This window comes from Frankliniella occidentalis, unplaced genomic scaffold, assembly GCF_000697945.3.
Source record: "Frankliniella occidentalis isolate FOCC.00 unplaced genomic scaffold, Focc_3.1 Scaffold209, whole genome shotgun sequence".
In the NCBI taxonomy this organism is placed as follows: Eukaryota; Metazoa; Arthropoda; class Insecta; order Thysanoptera; family Thripidae; genus Frankliniella; species Frankliniella occidentalis.
This window is the reverse complement of record NW_026267335.1, coordinates 43,608-60,295: the sequence shown is the minus strand read 5'-3', so window position 1 is coordinate 60,295 and position 16,688 is coordinate 43,608. Positions and strand designations below refer to the sequence as shown.

The 16,688-nt window shown below is 45.2% G+C and overlaps 4 protein-coding genes across 4 annotated transcripts in view; 2 read left to right on the top strand and 2 right to left on the bottom strand.

Annotated features, from left to right (window-relative positions):
• LOC113202187 (synapsin) overlaps positions 1–7,267 on the top strand; it is a gene marked incomplete at its 5' end in the record, with an annotated part of 29,505 nt that extends 22,238 nt beyond the window's left edge. Inside the window, 4 exons of the mRNA XM_052272519.1 lie at positions 880–1,085; positions 1,178–1,442; positions 1,525–1,690; positions 4,153–7,267. Coding sequence (XP_052128479.1) covers positions 880–1,085; positions 1,178–1,442; positions 1,525–1,690; positions 4,153–4,376 — 861 coding nt within the window. The remainder of the gene's footprint in view (positions 1–879; positions 1,086–1,177; positions 1,443–1,524; positions 1,691–4,152) is intronic.
• A 318-nt stretch (positions 7,268–7,585) lies between these two features.
• Positions 7,586–10,346, bottom strand: LOC113202065 (NSFL1 cofactor p47). Its single transcript, XM_026416131.2, has 8 exons — positions 10,113–10,346; positions 9,598–9,764; positions 9,319–9,507; positions 9,026–9,138; positions 8,807–8,954; positions 8,558–8,695; positions 8,241–8,456; positions 7,586–8,146 (listed from the first exon to the last, which is right to left on the bottom strand). The coding sequence occupies exons 1-8, from the start codon at positions 10,212–10,214 to the stop codon at positions 8,014–8,016; spliced, it is 1,206 nt and encodes a 401-aa protein (XP_026271916.1). The 5' UTR covers positions 10,215–10,346; the 3' UTR covers positions 7,586–8,013.
• A 265-nt stretch (positions 10,347–10,611) lies between these two features.
• Positions 10,612–12,376, bottom strand: LOC113202076 (probable rRNA-processing protein EBP2 homolog). The gene is made up of 7 exons (XM_026416142.2): positions 12,198–12,376; positions 12,013–12,096; positions 11,817–11,924; positions 11,504–11,728; positions 11,267–11,413; positions 11,085–11,194; positions 10,612–10,996 (listed from the first exon to the last, which is right to left on the bottom strand). The coding sequence occupies exons 1-7, from the start codon at positions 12,267–12,269 to the stop codon at positions 10,789–10,791; spliced, it is 954 nt and encodes a 317-aa protein (XP_026271927.1). The 5' UTR covers positions 12,270–12,376; the 3' UTR covers positions 10,612–10,788.
• Positions 12,377–12,518: 142 nt separating this feature from the next.
• The window catches only part of LOC113202058 (furin-like protease 2), a 39,647-nt gene continuing 35,477 nt past the window's right edge, over positions 12,519–16,688 (top strand). Inside the window, exons 1-2 of the mRNA XM_026416119.2 lie at positions 12,519–12,761; positions 13,195–13,430. Of these exons, the coding sequence (XP_026271904.1) occupies positions 13,227–13,430 (204 nt within the window). The 5' untranslated portion in view covers positions 12,519–12,761; positions 13,195–13,226. The remainder of the gene's footprint in view (positions 12,762–13,194; positions 13,431–16,688) is intronic.

Sequence of the window (16,688 nt, the reverse complement as noted above, 5' to 3'; positions counted from 1 at the left end):
ATCACTTTGGCCGACTTTATGGCCGCATGGCCTCGACATTGTCCTTCCCCGCTCAACCCTCTCCCCTCTCTCTCTTTCTCCCTTTCTCTCCCCCCCCCCCCCTCTCTCTCTCTCTCTCTCTCTCTCTCTCTCTCTCTCGTTCCATACAGGGCGCGCGCGATAAACAGCACGACACACACATCATAGGGAGCACGTTCAAAAACATGTGCCCCCCCCCCCTGCTGGCGTGACCGTGTGTGACCGCGCGCAAGAGCTCTCGGCTCGGGCCGTCATGGAATTTAAACGGGATGCTCGACGCGCAGCTATGCCGCCGCCGCCGCGGCCTACTGCTGCGCCACCATAGGCCGTGCATGGAGGCCCGCCCGGCCGTGTGACGGAAAGCGACGGGGTGGCCACCCGACGCGGGACGGAAATCGCAATTCTGCTTCTTCCAAACACACTCACGATGCAGACACACCCACGCATGCGAGGTTACGAGGGCGAAATAATGCAGGAAACGGCAATGATGGCGCCAGCCCAGCGGACAAGTGAACTACTGGGTGCGGCCCTTGAGATCAGCCAGAAAGTACGCCCGTCATTCGCCGCGACGGACTTGCCAAGTTCAGCCTGTGCGACCTCTCATGGCGCCTGGTAGGTAGGCAATATATCTTGCCTGCGGTGCACGCGTGTACTGCGGGGTAGCCTACCCCGGAGTCTCGCAGGCGCCCAGCTCCCGCAATGTGCCGAATAAATCTGTGAAAAAGCGGACGTACTTCCTCGACGATTCACATAGGGCGGACTCCGTCTAGTTTCTCACAAGCATTCTCTGCCCATGTCCACAACCCGCGCAGCACGCTTCGTGACAACGTCTCTTGACCCTGTGTGCTCCGTCTGTTACAGCTCAGCACGCCCAAGTACCCGGTGGTCTTCAAGATCGGCCACGCGCACGGCGGCCTGGGTAAGGTGCGCGTCGACAGCCACGCCGACTTCCAGGACATGGCGAGCGTGGTGGCCGTGGCGGGGACCTACTGCACCACCGAGCCCTACCAGGACTCCAAGTACGACATCCACGTGCAGAAGATCGGCAGCAACTACAAGGCCTTCATGTGAGTATTGGGTGGGCGGCGTCCCGTCCTCGCCGCGTTGGTGCTCGCCGCCAGCCCCCACTCCACGGAGCCGCGCTCGGTCACTGTTACAGGCGCAAGTCCATCTCGGGCAACTGGAAGACCAACACGGGCTCGGCCATGCTGGAGCAGATCCAGATGACCGACCGCTACAAGATGTGGGTGGACGAGGTGTCGGAGCTGTTCGGCGGCCTCGACATCTGCGCCCTGGAGGTGGTCGTCAACAAGGAGGGCAAGGAGTTCATCATCGAGGTCAACGACAGCGCTCTGTCGCTCATGGGTGATTCTCAGGAGGAGGACAGGCGCCAGATCGCGGAGCTGGTGGCCGCCCGCATGCAGGTCAGTTCCGTATTCAGTTATTTCTTTCAAAAAAAAAATGTGCATGAAAAAATTCAATTTTTGGAAATTGATTTGTTTTTAGCAACACTGCCGGCCGGTGTCTATGACGAAGGCGACTTCGCGCAGCTCCGTGTCGAGCAGCGGCCTGGGGTCGCCGACATCCGAGGGCCCCGGCATCGGCCCCGGCGCCGACGTGACGGCCATCGGCGGCATCTCCAGCAGCGGCGTCCCGCGCCGGGACTCGCAAGGTATAAGAACCCACCGAGGGACCCTCCAGAGCCAGCACTCCACCGCCGGCACCAGCATGGTGGCAAGCATGGGCTCCAGCATGGGCTCGCCACGCAACCCACGCCGATACAGCCTGCAGCCGCAGCGCACCGTGAACTAACGCGGCTCGGACCCCTTGGGCCCCAACCCTCCATACTCGCGGATTTCTCCTTTTTTATTCATTTTCGTTCTCAGGTTGCCCATTTAATCTTTGATGCTAAGAAATGTCTTCCTATTCTCGTCACCAAACGGCATTTCGGTAACGATCCCCTCAAGCACCTCTTTTTCCTTTCCCTTAGAGAAAGGGTTTTCGCGGCGCCTCAGATGGCAACTCCCTAAACGAACCAATCCCTTTCCCTTTCTCAAGATTATTTCCATGAAATTTAGTCGTACATCATTTTAAGAATTGTTTAGTTGACGCTGAAATGATAATAATGTTGACTAACTTGTCAGGGAGCTTTAATATGGTGCTGTAACTATTTCTTTATTATTATTAGAGTATAGATAAGCATTCACATTAAATTTACTCATTTATTAATCTCGTTGTCAACGTAGTATTTGTGAAACTTCTCGGCAAAAATATGTGTATAATATCAAAGCTGCGTGTAGTTTGGGAACATGAGGAAGTTTTGTGATACGAGGTGCTCAAAAAAAGCTCATAAACTGTTATTTTTAACGAAAATGACAAAACCTAAAGCCTCATTTTCATGCTTGTCCTTTTCGGCCTATGAATAAGCAACCCCTCGTTGTTATAGCTCAGCTTTTTTTGCCTTCGCCACCTCGGCCCTTCTGGGGTCGGGGCGGGTCGGGGCGCGGCGCGGCAGAGGGGGATGCTGGTCCGCGGGGCGGGGCGGGGCGTGCCCCATGCTTCGCCAACCGAAAGGGCGAAGCATGTCATTTGTAATGCTTTCTCCTCACAGTAACTCACCTCGTATGTTGTTGCGATTGATTAACTTTTGCAGCAGCGTGTTGATCCGCGCCCCGTTCGTCCCTTTACGCCGTGCAGTTTTCGGATCGGGCCGGCCCCCCCTCCGCTGCCACTGTCGCGCTCGCTTATAGGCTTCACGATTGGATGTGTAAAATCGTTTTGTGTTTCACTGTGTGCTGCATCACCGGGCTGGACTGTTAATAGTTGTGCGCCAGGCTACACAATTACTGCGTTTTTTGGTGTTTTGCTTTTATTTGAATTTCGTTGTCAGGGAAAGGTGGGGCCCCAGTTTTTCAGCTTGCTGCGGTGAAGCATTAGGCTTGAATTTTTCAACCGAAACCAATGAAGTATAATAACTAGTTACGACTTTAGAGATTTGAATCGGTTTTCTTTCACTTTTACACTGAGAAGCGACATTCTGGGCCTGCCTCCACCTCTCCCTACCAAGGCCGTGTTTATGGAATGTGGATCTTAGACGAACTTCTCACTATAAGTAGAATCAACAAAACAAATAAAATTACGTGTTTAAAGGTTGTGCTTTCCGCTCGTCAGTGCCCTGTCATTGGAACCCCTGTGGAGTCGAGGGTAGGCAACACCGCCGTGCAGCCCCGCTGCGAAGGGATGCCTACCTACAGGCGCTTATCCCGCCAACCCCATTCTACAGAAAGCCCCTCCTAAAGGGGGGTGCAGCCAAAGGCTTCGATTTCTAACCGCAACCACGTATCTCCGATACTTTTCATCGGGCCCGAGATGGGTCAGAGTCACAGTGATGTCACTGCGACTGCTATGATCGCTTTACGGTCGATTACTCATCGAAGCCCAATTTTGCTAACGACTTCTCGGGAAGGAAATCGAGGAGTGAAGTGTTGTGATGATTTGGCGCGTTGCTCAGCTATGTCTGTCTTTTCCTATCTATCTGTCCTGTCTGTTCTGTATGCCTGCTTGCCTGACTATCAGCCTGTCTGCCCTCCTGCTTGTCCAACTTTGATATTCGCTTTTCTTGTGTCTTTCCTTCGCCGTCCTGTCTGCGCTGTTTCGCCTTCCTTGCAAATCGATTTATTCATGCACTCCATGTGTAAAAATATAAAACAAAGAAGAAGGAAGGGAGGCCCTATGGGACCTCAGGGGTGTCACCCTCTCTGTGTCCTTGCCCCGCACGGGGCCAGATCAGTATTCCAATGAAGAGGGACAGGGGCAGAGCGGAGAGATGGGGCCGTGGGTCATAAAATCCCTGAAATCCAGCGACGGGAAAAAAAGAGAGAGGCCAGAGAGAAAAGCAAAAAAGCTCCCCGAGAGAGCCAGACGCGAAGCAAAAACAACAACTGCTTTCCTTGCAACTTCTCCCACTTGACACTTGGTTCCCGCGCGCGCACTTCCACCCCCTTTCTCTCTCACTCTCTCTTTTCTTCCTTTACCCCTCTGTCTGTCTCTCTTCCTCTATCACTCCCCTTTCTCTGTTTTCCCCTTTCTCTCTCAGTCTTCGCAAGAACGCGCCCGTCTCTCTGTCTGTTCCAGCCTCCCAGAGCTCGACGACGTCCGCCGCGGCCACCGCGAGGCGCCCCGCCGAGGAGGCGCGCTCACTGTTCGGCAGGCAGAGCTCGACGGCGGGCACGGGGTCGCAGGCGGGGCCGGGGCCAGTGGCCGGCCAGGAGGGGGCTGCAACGGGCACCGGGGAGGACAACGAGGACACCATGAAGATACTGCGCAACACGTTCGCGGGTCTATTCGGGGACATGTAGAGAAAAACAAACGGGGTGGGGGGTAGGGATGATTTTTGAAAAATTGTTATTGCTATTATTTGTGGGCTCGCACCAATGCTTTGTTGCGTTGTAGTAATAAGATCAACTTAAACTCAATTCAGAATTTTTTTAAGTTGAAAGAAACAGTTTCAGACATAAACACAGCCCCAACTTTATTGAAATGTATTGAGACTACTTTTGTAAATTGGTGCGACGTACCTTTGAAGGTGCTGTTAATATTATTTCTATGTTGAGTAAGAAATCGATTAAAAGAAAATTGCTGCATTTGATACAAGTTTTTTAAAGGTGCATATTTGTCTTTTAAGTCAATTTGAGCTTTAAGGATTGTTAATTTCAGCGCTATTTCTGAATATTTGCAAAGCAGTTCTTCAAATGAGGCTAGGTAGAACAGTACTTTGTAGGAGACTGAAGAGGAGCACAAAAGGAGGAATTGAATGCCAATCATTTAGTAGCTCTCTCAATGGTAGAAGGGAAAACCTTTATGAGATGATTGATTTGTATTCTGCTGGCAGTAATACTAAAAATGTTGTTCAATTCAACCTGCAATGCTGAACAAGACAGAAAAATGTTAGTAATTTCTAAAAAGACTTTCCAGACCTTTTGGAATGAGTGCCTCAGACTTTTAATTTCCCATTGAGAACTCAAAGTCAAAATGGGGTCTTTGGATGTCGTTCTGGCCACTTAGCAGTCTCTAACTGGGATATTTTGACTTGAAAGGTCAAAATGACATCACTTGGACGACATTTTGACTGAAGAATTCACTTCAGATGTATTGGCTATGCTTCATTTGCATCGCAATACATTATGGGAGGTTTCCATGAATACTCCAGCTAGATTTTACAAAATGAAAACAAATTTTAATGATGAAGGTTGTAATCCATACAGTGAAATGTGGTGCCTTAGACTTATGCTTTCTATAATTTTTGCAGACCTTGCTTGGTTGTTATTTGTTGACAATGTTTTGATATGTTAAGGGAATGGCAGGAGCTTCAGATGCCCTGCAAAAATATTTACAACTGTTAAAAATGCAGTGTTTAACTTTTCCTTGTATTCCTTGTCATATCATTCTTGACTTCATTAGCATATTTTATGTGTTATGTTGATTGTGTATTGAACATTGATCCCATTTTCCAAGGGTGCAAGACTTCCCTGTGGACTTTGGTTTTTGATAAATTAGTTCACATTGCTTGTTAGATAATGATAGGCGTGAGGTATAAATTGTGTTCTGTATACCCCACAATGCGTATGTATGAATAATACTCAGGTTCTGATAGAAACACATGAGTCACTATTAACTCTCTGATTAAATGTTAATCGGAATTTTTTAACACCACCATTGTATGAAACAATGATACTCATGACAATATTTTATTGAATGTAGAGTTAGAATGCTTTTTAAGAAACATGAAAAGGCCATGCATTACAACACATATATACAAAAAAAAAGTTGTTTATTCTTTATCTGGGCTGAACTGGCTATCAAACACCTATTAAGTTGATGATTATTTTGCTGAAGATTTACCTTTGTTTTTACCTATGTGTTATTAATCATAACTTGACAGGGGTAATGGGAGGAGACACTGGGAAATCTTGAAAAAAAAATTGGAAATGGTGAAAGATGGGCACATCACATACTTCAACAACGTTTTGAGTCATGTGATAGTTTTGAAATAGGTCTCACTGCCCTGAGAGGATAAAATTCAGCAATAAATTTCAAATGTAAAGCTAGACCTCACAATGAAACGATTCTATACATGTTTATGATTCATCCATTCCAAAAGCAAATAATTTTTGTTTGTAGAGCATACCTTAATTATAGGCAAAGAATAATCAGAGTATTTTTCTGCCCCAATGTTTTCTTATTTTTATTATCACCATAATTGATATTAAACCAGGAGATTTGACAGGGTCAGTTGTCTGGAAAACTCTTTCATGGCATCAAATCTAAATAATTGATTCTAGCCTGCATTAGATTGCTAACCCTGTGGTTTCTCTTCGTTCCAGCCTGTGCTTCCTCCCATCCATCTTCTCTGATCCCAAATTAACCTGTTGGTCCTTACTATCGTGGGTTAATTTTCTTATTACGAATTGGACTTCTTCATGCTCTTATTCCTATCCAAATTAATGCTACACGGAATTGATGGCAAGCTTTAAATAACATGGAACAAACACTGTGAGAAATGAGTGCACTTCATTGGGTGCCAATTACCTAAGTATAACATTCTGTCATGGAATAGGTATATAATACCTTATGCTTCAAATTAACTTGAAATAGGCAAATGTTATCAAAAAGATTATTTAGTCCAGTTTGAAATTCAAAACTGTGTCAATTTTGACCTTAAATCAGGTATTTTTTAAAATTGAAAAAATGCAAATGCTAAAAACGTTGAGAAAAAAGTTGTTTTCATAAGTAGAACACAAATGTTGTTAGTAATATTTATCTCACTGTAAGTTTTGTTCTGTATTTGGAAAAACTCCTCCTGATGGAGGTAGTACTTATCATGTGTGATATTGCCACAAATTTAAGAAAGAAAAAATGAGTGCTGAGTGAACATTGTGAATGAGTGTTTGGATGAACTTCCTTTAACTGGAAGAATGTTAAGTGACTGAATAAATGGATGAACCTGTTCCAGCAAAGATGTGGCACTCTTCATGAAAAAAAACTGAGTCAGTTACAGTTCTTTTTTGCCCGAAAATTTTCTGTAAAGCTTCACCTTTGTATTATGATTGATGTACTATACATATATCTTTGTCTCCATTATAAAGCTACTACACTGCATGAGCCACATGTGGTTCAAATTTATGTATTGATAACTCATGTATAATAAAATATGTATCTTGATGTCACAAATATACGAGGTCAAGGCTCATATGCATCCTCAAAACATGGACTCCCTCTTCCTCTCCACTAAAATTTTGACACTACTTCTGATCATCTCTGTTTTTTGTTTTCTTTTTTTTCAAATGGGCTGCATTATTATTTTATTTACTTTTTAAAATGAAATGAAATAGAAGGTTAATCCAGCAATATAATGATATACATTGCACTCTAACTTTCATACATTACAAGATGCCGTATACAGCCTGAGGGAGGACCATGGATCTATAATTGGTTCTTTCAAAAAAGCATTAATGTCAGTTTTACTGTATTGTAGTATTAATAAAGACGGGATGAAATTTCAACAATCTTAAATGAGACGATCTCTATTTATTGCCTAACTCTATACAGGAAAATAGTTAAGTCAGACAGTTTAAAGTTACAAGGAAACAGTGAACTTGTGATTTGCCCAAATACATTCACAAATGAAAAAGAAAACAACATTCAACTCATAATTATTCACTGTCTGAACAAAATTATGTTGTCTATAGCAGTGAAAAGAATAGAATTTGAACTGTTTACATTAAAATGTAACTACACTGAAATATAACTAATCAATGGGTTAAGGTTAAGAATCATTCAAAAGGGAGGATACATAATTTGTGTACTATGAGATAAGGTCTTATCTAACCCAATTACTCCACATCTAAAACATCACAGTCATGGTACAAAAATCAAATCAAAGAAACTATGCAATTGCACTGAAAATAAGGGCTTTGGTACCTGTTGTAGATGAGTTTATCCAAGTCTTTGAAGCACAGCAGCATTAAGTAGTCCTGCATCTTGAACTGATTGAGAATTGTCTGACAGCTCTTTGCGTGGAAATGTTGTGTGAAGGCTGAATGATGCTGAAGAATATTGAGGGCGAGCTCTGGTAACATTTCAGTCAAGGATAAAACAAAAAAAAAATAGATATTGAAAAAAAATAAAAAGTAAAAGAATACAACTAGTGTGATAAAGGATACAAGTTAATATATCGCCGAAGATCACCAACAGTGTGGGAGTGATTCAATCGTGCAACAAGGGTGGATCCATCAGTCAAGCGGACTTGGATTGTAGTGCTTGGTTGAGAAGCATCAACAGTAACTTCCTGTTTGGCAGCAGCCTCTAATTCTTCTTTGGTTCTACCATCAGGAATGCCAGATGGAATGCCACTAGGAGGATTCGCAGAAGGGACTGGGCTAAAAGGCAAAATGAACAAAAAGTTATCAAGGGAAATACTCGGGTGGAAATAACAAAGATACCAATCAACACTTTAAACACGTGCTTTAAAAGTACCTACCTGCCAAGAACATTTCCTTTCCCAGTAAATGCTTTAACTTTTGCTTTGTATGCTGGCGGCTCCTCATGTGAGTGGGCTTCTATATTGACATGAACCTCGCTGCCCCTTGCTTCTCGAATTAGCTCACGAGGGATCTCACTAAAGTAAATGGAAACAAAAATGCATGGATGAGGTATAAAATATTCCATTATTAAACTGGTGAGAGTACAGTAACATTAAAGAACCCTCAAAATACAGATAGATACAGACCCCTTTCGAATACATTCCAAAAACTCCTTGTTTTCAGGATCAGCATAACCTCGCATGGGCCCGTCATTTACAGTGAAACCATCCCTCCACATTTTCAGTGTAACATTAACTTGCGGAGGTTGTCGAGAAGATCCTCCAGCGGTTACCTCTGTAAAGAAGTTGAATAACCAATGGTTGCAAAAATACAGTAACATCTTAAAACTTTGAGGAAATAAGTACCTTCAATGTCATCAGGAGTCTGTCCTAAGCGGTACCCTCTCCCTCCAAAACTGCTTGTTGATGGTCCACCAGAACCAGGGAGCCGAATAGGATCCACTTCCTCAGCACCATGCCTAGAAGGTAGTAAAACAATAATGTACATCTAAAAATTTATTCCTGAACTGAGAAATGAAAGTACAAGGGAAAAAGCAAAAAAGACGACTGACTGTAGGGGTAAGTCACGTGTGTCTACATCAGACGGTAAACACAGAATTGGATGATTTTTGAAAATGAGGACTAAAAATGACACTTACTCTTTGACTGATTTGAACATCTGAGCTACAAATTCTTCTTTGTTCATCTTGTTCTTATTTTTAGATGGTCCTAAAATTTGCTGTCCACTTGAATCAGATCCACCTGCATAAAATGCTTGTCCTTCCTCATTCCCTGAATCAGAATCATCAGAATCTTGGCGTAAACTAGCAAGAGTCCGCACTCTATTGCTGCAAAAATATAAGGTTAGTAAGTACTTTGTAAAAATAAGAAGCTGAAAATAGGGAAACAAAATATGAATTAAATACCATGTTACATACCTCGAGGAAGATTTACTCTTCGATTTGCCCTTCTTGCTACCGCTTGGTCTTGATGGTGGTTCAGGAGCTAGTTGAGGTTCAGACGGCATAGCTACAGGAACTACTTCTGGGCTATCACGATCCATTTCAGTATCATTATCAGCTTCAAAAAAACTTGCCAGTGCAACCTAGAGAATAATGAAATGGCAGAATGTGTGCAATATAGTAGCTGACATCAAGGAAAGGTTTTTTCTATGAACTTAACACTTATGAAACAATAAGAAGATTTTTGTGAGACTAACTTGAAAATTTATGGGCAATCAATAGAAAAGACTTGATTCAGACAAAGGAAAATGAAAATAGACTGTCAAAATTTAAGAGGTTATGTATTGTACAATTTACTGAAGTAACCAAAATATTCAATTAAATCGTCGGTAAGACGTTCTCAAGTACAGAACAGTAAATATTGTTCGGGGACAGTTTCACAATTTACTTATTTAAATAGCTCATTTATCACATTGTTGCAATGTTTATACCTCTAATTGCCAGCCGGATGACTCCAGGAAAAACCTTGCACGATCTTCAGGAGCTTTCGTCAAGTCAATAAAGGTCGCCAGTTGATCTGCTTGGTTGCTCATTTTGCAGAGAAGTATGACCGACTTGTAAAACTTGAGATACAATGCGTTTATTCAACGGTGACTTGTAACTTCCACTGACTGCGCCAGTTCAATGTTGGTGTATATTCCCGTTGTCCTGCAGGTTGCCTAAGCGCCAGTATGGTATGAGAAAATAAGTTAAGAAATGAAAACGGGAAGATGGGAAATAGCCACGATGCCACTTCCATGAAACCACTGATCCATTTCGTTTATCCTCTTTTCCCCGATTAAGACAAGAGAGAAAACAATACGTTAAAATTTGAAGGAAAATTATCTTTTACTTAGTTTTCAATATTTGATTGCGTAAGTGGGCAATTACTGATCCGAGTGTTGGTATAAATATTGGGGAAGGCCAGAAACAAATGCATTGACACGAAACTTGATTGGTATTGTTTGATTTATGGTACATTAACCATAAGTCTCCTTTATTGGTTGTCAGAATATGCAGTCACAACAATTTGATGATAATTCAAAATATACATATGTGTATTTTAAAACAGTTTGGGTTTCAACAGATTCAATACTTACACTTTAACTTAAAGAGTACATCAGATTATTATCTACGCTTAGAGTTTTTGTTGTTATTGCGCTTACTCTTCCCTGGCCGATTCTTCTTGTTCATATTCCTATTTTTTACACCAGGTTTCCTTGGTGGGCGGTACCCCCCTACATCTGCAGCACTTTCCTTTGTGTTGGTTTTTAATCCTCTCTTCTTGCCACCAAAGCCGAACTTTGAGTCTTTGTGTTTTCGTTTATCTGCAGACCTACAATTGAAAAATAAATGATTGCTGAGCATTCTCAGAATGACAAAGATGATATCCTGTAATCCTGTAATAAGTTTACTTCACATACCTGCTGTTTTTATTGTTTGGTGCAGGGCGTTTTTGCTGTCCAGGCTTCTTACCACCACCAGGCTCAAGGAAATCTAAATCTGTCCGAATGCCTTTTCTGTATTTTTTAACCTGGGAATGGACAAAACTTTTTAACACAGGATCATGAAACGTCGGAAAAAATTTACCAGAATGTTAAAATACCTCATCTATTAACTCTTTCTTCTCCTTTTGACGGTTCAGCTGTGATTGGACTTGCAATTGCTTCATCATCTTACGATTTTCTCTAGCCTTACGAACTTTCTCACTAACTTCCAAACCAGCTTTTTTCTTCAAAAGTGAATCACGCACCTAGTTTTGAATAAAAGAAGAGAGATTGAGAAATCAAAATATCAGAACAACTGACAACCCAAATTTCTCAAGCAGAACTTAAATAAATACCTTCTGCATGTGATCATCTGATTTTGCCATTTGAGCAAAATAATCGTCAGGTCTTTTGGTCCTGACACCAAGATTGTTTAATTTTGGAATACCCTCAAGTACAGCTGCCTGTGCTTGACGGTGAAAGTTCATTTCTCTTTTAAAATCATCAAGAGTTGGGTCTAGGGTCTTGGCCTTGGCTTGTTTCACTTTGCCAGATTTAGAATCATCTTCTTTTTCGGATATCTAAAAAGGCAATCAAAGAATTCAACATAGTACACTAATCTAAAATGCATTCAAAGACAATTCTGAATAATGTAGATAATTGACTTACATAAATGGCCATTTCAGGTGCAATAGGTGCTAAGCCTGTGGTAAGATCCAGTCGTTCAACCCATTTTAAGCTTTGTTGAATGTCACGAAGTCTGGTTTTGAGTCCTTCCTGCAAGTATTGAAGCGAGAAGATACAGTAATGTGAAATCTCCCTATACTCACAAAACTGAGCATTCAACTCAAATATTGTGCCTTACCACATTGTTTGTGAACACCTTCTTAGGTTCTACAGGTACGTTGAGGCCAGGTTTGATAATGCCCTTGGCAAAAGCCCTCTGAAGCTGTAAAAAAAAAAGGGGGTTTATAAAATACTAACTAACGTTTCTGAAATAATGTATGATATCAGAAATTGGAAAATCTATTATTCAAGCAGAAAACTAACCTCAGCGTCGGAGTCATAATCTACATCTTCATTTTCACTTACGACGTCCTCATATTCACTTGAGTCAGACATTTTTACAGTTAAATTGAGACAATACTTCACTTAGGCAACACACAAAAACAGGGAAACATGTGTGCAGTAGGTTATGTGTTCCATAAGACCGGAAACCACAGCGACTCACAGGCAGAGATACGCGCATTCGAGTGAGTGGTCTGTTTTGGTCAGAAAGCAATCTTGTTGTGACTGCAATATTTTTCATACGTAAGAAAGAATTCCTACAAACTGAAATATTGCCTTCTTCACTGCCGTGCCGCATTTCGATAAACAGTCTGTGACGTCCCGTAGAGCCACTCGGTCGTGTTTGTGTGTGGATTGTGTTGTTCTTGGTTGTGTTCTGCTAGGTGAAGTGTCAAAAGCAACCTAGCGATGTGCAAAACTAGTTCAATATGTTGATCAGGACAAATGGATACATTTCAGTTATGTCGTCTAAAACTTGCCACCCATATCGAGGGCTGTTTTTGAGTTAAATCAAGAGGGTTGAGAAGTTAAACCGAATTTAGTACGGTAAGTTCTTATTTTATTTTATTGGTTTCATCATTTTTATGTCCAGTGGCATTCGTATGACGACAATTGACATGTATCATTCTGTTCACCTTGAGTTTTTGTATTTTTGAGAAAAATTTCTTGGTTATGTCTTTACAGAAAAATAAGTATGTGTGTGGATGATAGGATTTTTGCATCTATAAATTTGATAGTCTTCTTGACAACATCACAATGTTTCTTCCTTAAATATAATGTTGACGGTTTCATCCCTATTTCATTACTGTCACTAAAGAATCATAATTATTAAGTGTGTTGTATGCTATTTTAGCGTTGAGGTTAAGACAACTTACATTATTTCACTTTTGGTTGCCTTTCTTAAATTAATTTAAATTAACTCTGTAGTGCAAGAAATATTTGACTCTGCCTAATCCGTTTCATATGCTTTCTATTTCAGGAACTGAAGCCCTCCAATAAGATATACATTGAATGAAGAAATTCTTCTTCTCTTCATTAATAGTGAAAATGAGTGTAAAATCAAGAGTGGTGTTTGTGTGTGTGCTGGCATCAGTGACTTTGTCGTCAATTTGTGAATGTGCAATATATCACAACGAGTTTGCTGTCTGGATCCCAAACGGAAAAGGAATAGCTGATTCTATCGCCGACAAGCATGGATTTGTCAACAGAGGACAGGTAAGATCTTAGCAAGTTACTGTGTGGTAATTTCTTATCACAAGCTGATGGTCTAGCAGCTATTGTAGCATAATTGTTGAGAGACATAGAGAAGACGACAGGACTGATTGATTCAAGTCAGAAGTAGATGACAGGAGGTAAGCATTGCTTTGGAACCCAGAGGCCAGAGGCACACCTCGAATCTTGAGCTCTCCTCCCATCCTTTGGCTAGACCGTAATCCTGTTCAGTTGGGTCCAGTATTCATGTAGGACGGAAGTGACAACCAGCGGCATGCGTTCAATATCAACCGATTGCCGTCTGGGTGCGACAACAGAGAAAATCCGCAAGCTCTCATAGAAAAAAGTGTGTTCTGCATCTCGATGTCTGTGTCCACCCCGAGACGCGCAGTGTAAGGGAAGTACTCCGTTTCCGCTGCCAAGTTCAGCCTCAGCCTTCCAGCTCTCGTAGCGCCTGATAGGTAGGCAACATCTTTTCTGCAGTGCATGCGTGTACGGTGGGTTGGCCTACCCTTAGTCTCGCAGGCGCCGAGCTTCCGTAATTCCCCGGAAGAATCTGAGATAAAACGGACGGACTCTCTAAACGGTTGCTCCAAAGCATAGTCCATTGCCAGTTAGCGGCGGGGCGGGGCGGGGTGGGGTGAGGTGTGGTACCTCGGGGTACCTTCTGATTCTTCTGTTCAGCCCCGGTAGTGCGCGGCACGCACCGCGGCCAATAGGCTACTTCCTCCAGGGGCGGTCAGGTGGCGCGACTGATCGGCCAGCTGACCCGGCCAAGCAAAAGAAAATAATAAAAAAGTAAGCGAGCAAACGAAAAAGAAAACAGAACTGCCACTACTTCGAAATGAGCCGGCCAGACAGCCGGAGCCGGGGCAGATGACAAAAGCACCAAAGCCAGTTTTTGTATTGGAAAAAATTAAAAAGACATAGTAGCTGTGTGTGTGTGTATAACACATAATAACGCTCCAGTTTGCGTTGTGTGGCAATGGGTGGGCGGATCGTGTGGATTGCTTATCCAGACGATCAACCCTCTCTTCCGGCCAGCAGGGATCCGGTTTGGGTGACGGCAGCGCAAAACTGGGCGCTGCTTTTTGAAGGCGCGGGGTGGGTCGAGCGCGGCGGCGGCGGCTGTCGCGACGGTCGGTGCGGGGGCCCGAGAAGTTCGCTGTGGTCAGGGGAAGGACCAACGAGGTATGAGGCACAGTAAGGGGAACTCGTCTTCGCGGAGAGCTATTGACGTGCGGGGCGCGGGCGAGGGCATGACGTCCCAAGTCCGCGCAGCACTCGGCTGGGATACGGTCCGTCCGGTTGGCCGCGCGAGCCGAGCTGGCAGAGCGCCTGCACAGACAGCGTGGGCGGGCGAGGGTGAGACGCGGGGGGCGGGTTGCCAGTTGCCATACCCTCCCTCGCTGCCACCGGACGCCAAACGAGCGCCAAGGAACTTGGCGACGAATATGATATTCCAGCCCGTTTGAGCCCCGTTTGGGCTTATGCACGACGCTATCGGGGTGCGGGTGGCGATGCCCGATCGGCTCTGGCTCAGGTCCGAAAAATAATGACGAATGAAAGTCTCGCTGATGCTGATCCCCTCTGGCAGCGCGTCCGGCCGGGCGGCGGGATTACCCCGCCCACGGTTTGTTTTTATCGCGTCCTGCCGAAGGGAAGCAGGGGCGCGTCGGGCGCGTTTTACTATACCGTGCGGCCACCACCGCACCTGCAGAGCTGCAGGTGACCAGGGTCTCACCGCGCGGCCGCTGACTAACGACACCGTCGTACTGTTATTTGCGGCCACAGGAGGTGGGGAGGTCACGTTGGGTCGTGGGCAGGACGGAGGAGGTGAAGTTCAGCGCCGTGCGAGCCTGTGCCGGAGAGAATGGGTGTCGGGTCCGCCGCCGCCCTCGATGTCTCTCTGTGTGATGTCGTTTTCCAGGTTAATGCATCGGGTTGGTTCGGCGTGGCGCGGCGTGGCGCGTCGTCGTCGTGGCACTGGCTGGATTGAGGTGTTGAAACACACTGCCCTGGCAAGGACGAGCGCCGCGCCCGCCCGCTCTCGCACCGGCCACTAGTAGCAGCGAGCCACACTGCCAAGAACAAATTATGGTTGTAAATTGGCCATATTTTATTTTGTTTGTAACTCAGTTACTCACGCCGGCTCGTTGTGGCGTTCAAACATACAATATATGTCGCATGTAAGCGACGTAGACCATAAGGGGCGTAGAATTCCGTAATTTTACTCTTTCACCACTTCGTTACTGTGCCGTAATTATAATGTCAGGCAAAAAGTTTTAGCAACACTAAAGAATTTCTTCATAACGTATACAGTATAACAACTTTTGTAGTTACTAGGCAAATTTTCTTGTGAAAAAAGTTCAGAGTGTTGGAAATACTGACCTACCTATGTATGTCAGTGTTCCTAAACACTCTGTACACCACCACCACCCCACGGTGGTCGCTGTGCCCCGTCGGATACAATGCTTGTACTGTGAAGAGCTAGTGATGCACACACGTTGGCTGCGGGGGCGCCTGGCGCTGGCGGGGCCGGCGGTTGCGCCTGACCTTTCCGCACAACGTGACTACACCCCGGTGGGTGCGCGGCACAGGGACAGGGGCACAATAGCGGAGTGCGGCGGTGTCCCATTGAGCCTCATTCGCATCAGCAGTGTCCCGCGTATCCCGTTTGTCTCCCCGCCCCAGGACCCAGACTTCCCCACAGGGTTCCCCTGACGCGGACGGGGCCGCCGAGCGCTTTGCCGAATCCAGTAACAATATGCACTGCACTACTCGTTTCGCTCTGCGGGCGGCGGCGGCACCCACTCTATCCGGTGCAGTAGCCAGGGCGTTGTCCTTTTATCCGGGCGCGGGGCGGGGCGGGGCCGGGGGCGGGCAGGACGTGCGAGTGACAGGCCGACCAACGCCATTGTGGCGCCGCCGCCCCCGCGCGGCGCCGAGCTCGCCGAGCTGTCCTCTGCCGGCCGCCCAGATGCACGCGAAACAGCGTCCTTTCCATTTGTATTCATTCCCTTTTGTTTCAATCAGCTTTGCTCGTGCCCGTGCCCGGCCGCGTGCTCAGGCTCCTCCGGCTCGCTCGGCTCGTGTGCCGGTAATCGTCTTAATGGTTCGGTTATTTGCACGACGACGGCGGCTGCGAATAGCTCCGGGCCGACGTCGTCGTTACGTCATCAGGCCGGACCGGCCGAGCCCTGCCCTGCCCTGCCCCCGCCCGCCGCGCCCGGTGATCTCAAACCCAAGATTGGCAGGCTG

Excerpts from the sequence above, each read along its gene's own strand:
- LOC113202065 (XM_026416131.2), bottom strand. The coding sequence starts at position 10,214 with ATGAGCAACCAAGCAGATCAACTGGCGACCTTTATTGACTTGACGAAA. Across the intron at positions 9,139-9,318 it reads ATGTTCAAATCAGTCAAAGA|GCATGGTGCTGAGGAAGTGG; the intron begins GTAAGTGTCATT and ends ACTACCTTCTAG. Across the intron at positions 8,955-9,025 it reads GACTCCTGATGACATTGAAG|AGGTAACCGCTGGAGGATCT; the intron begins GTACTTATTTCC and ends ACTTCTTTACAG.
- LOC113202076 (XM_026416142.2), bottom strand. The coding sequence starts at position 12,269 with ATGTCTGACTCAAGTGAATATGAGGACGTCGTAAGTGAAAATGAAGAT. Across the intron at positions 12,097-12,197 it reads ATTATGACTCCGACGCTGAG|CTTCAGAGGGCTTTTGCCAA; the intron begins GTTAGTTTTCTG and ends TTTTTTTTACAG. Across the intron at positions 11,925-12,012 it reads AGGTGTTCACAAACAATGTG|GAAGGACTCAAAACCAGACT; the intron begins GTAAGGCACAAT and ends CAATACTTGCAG.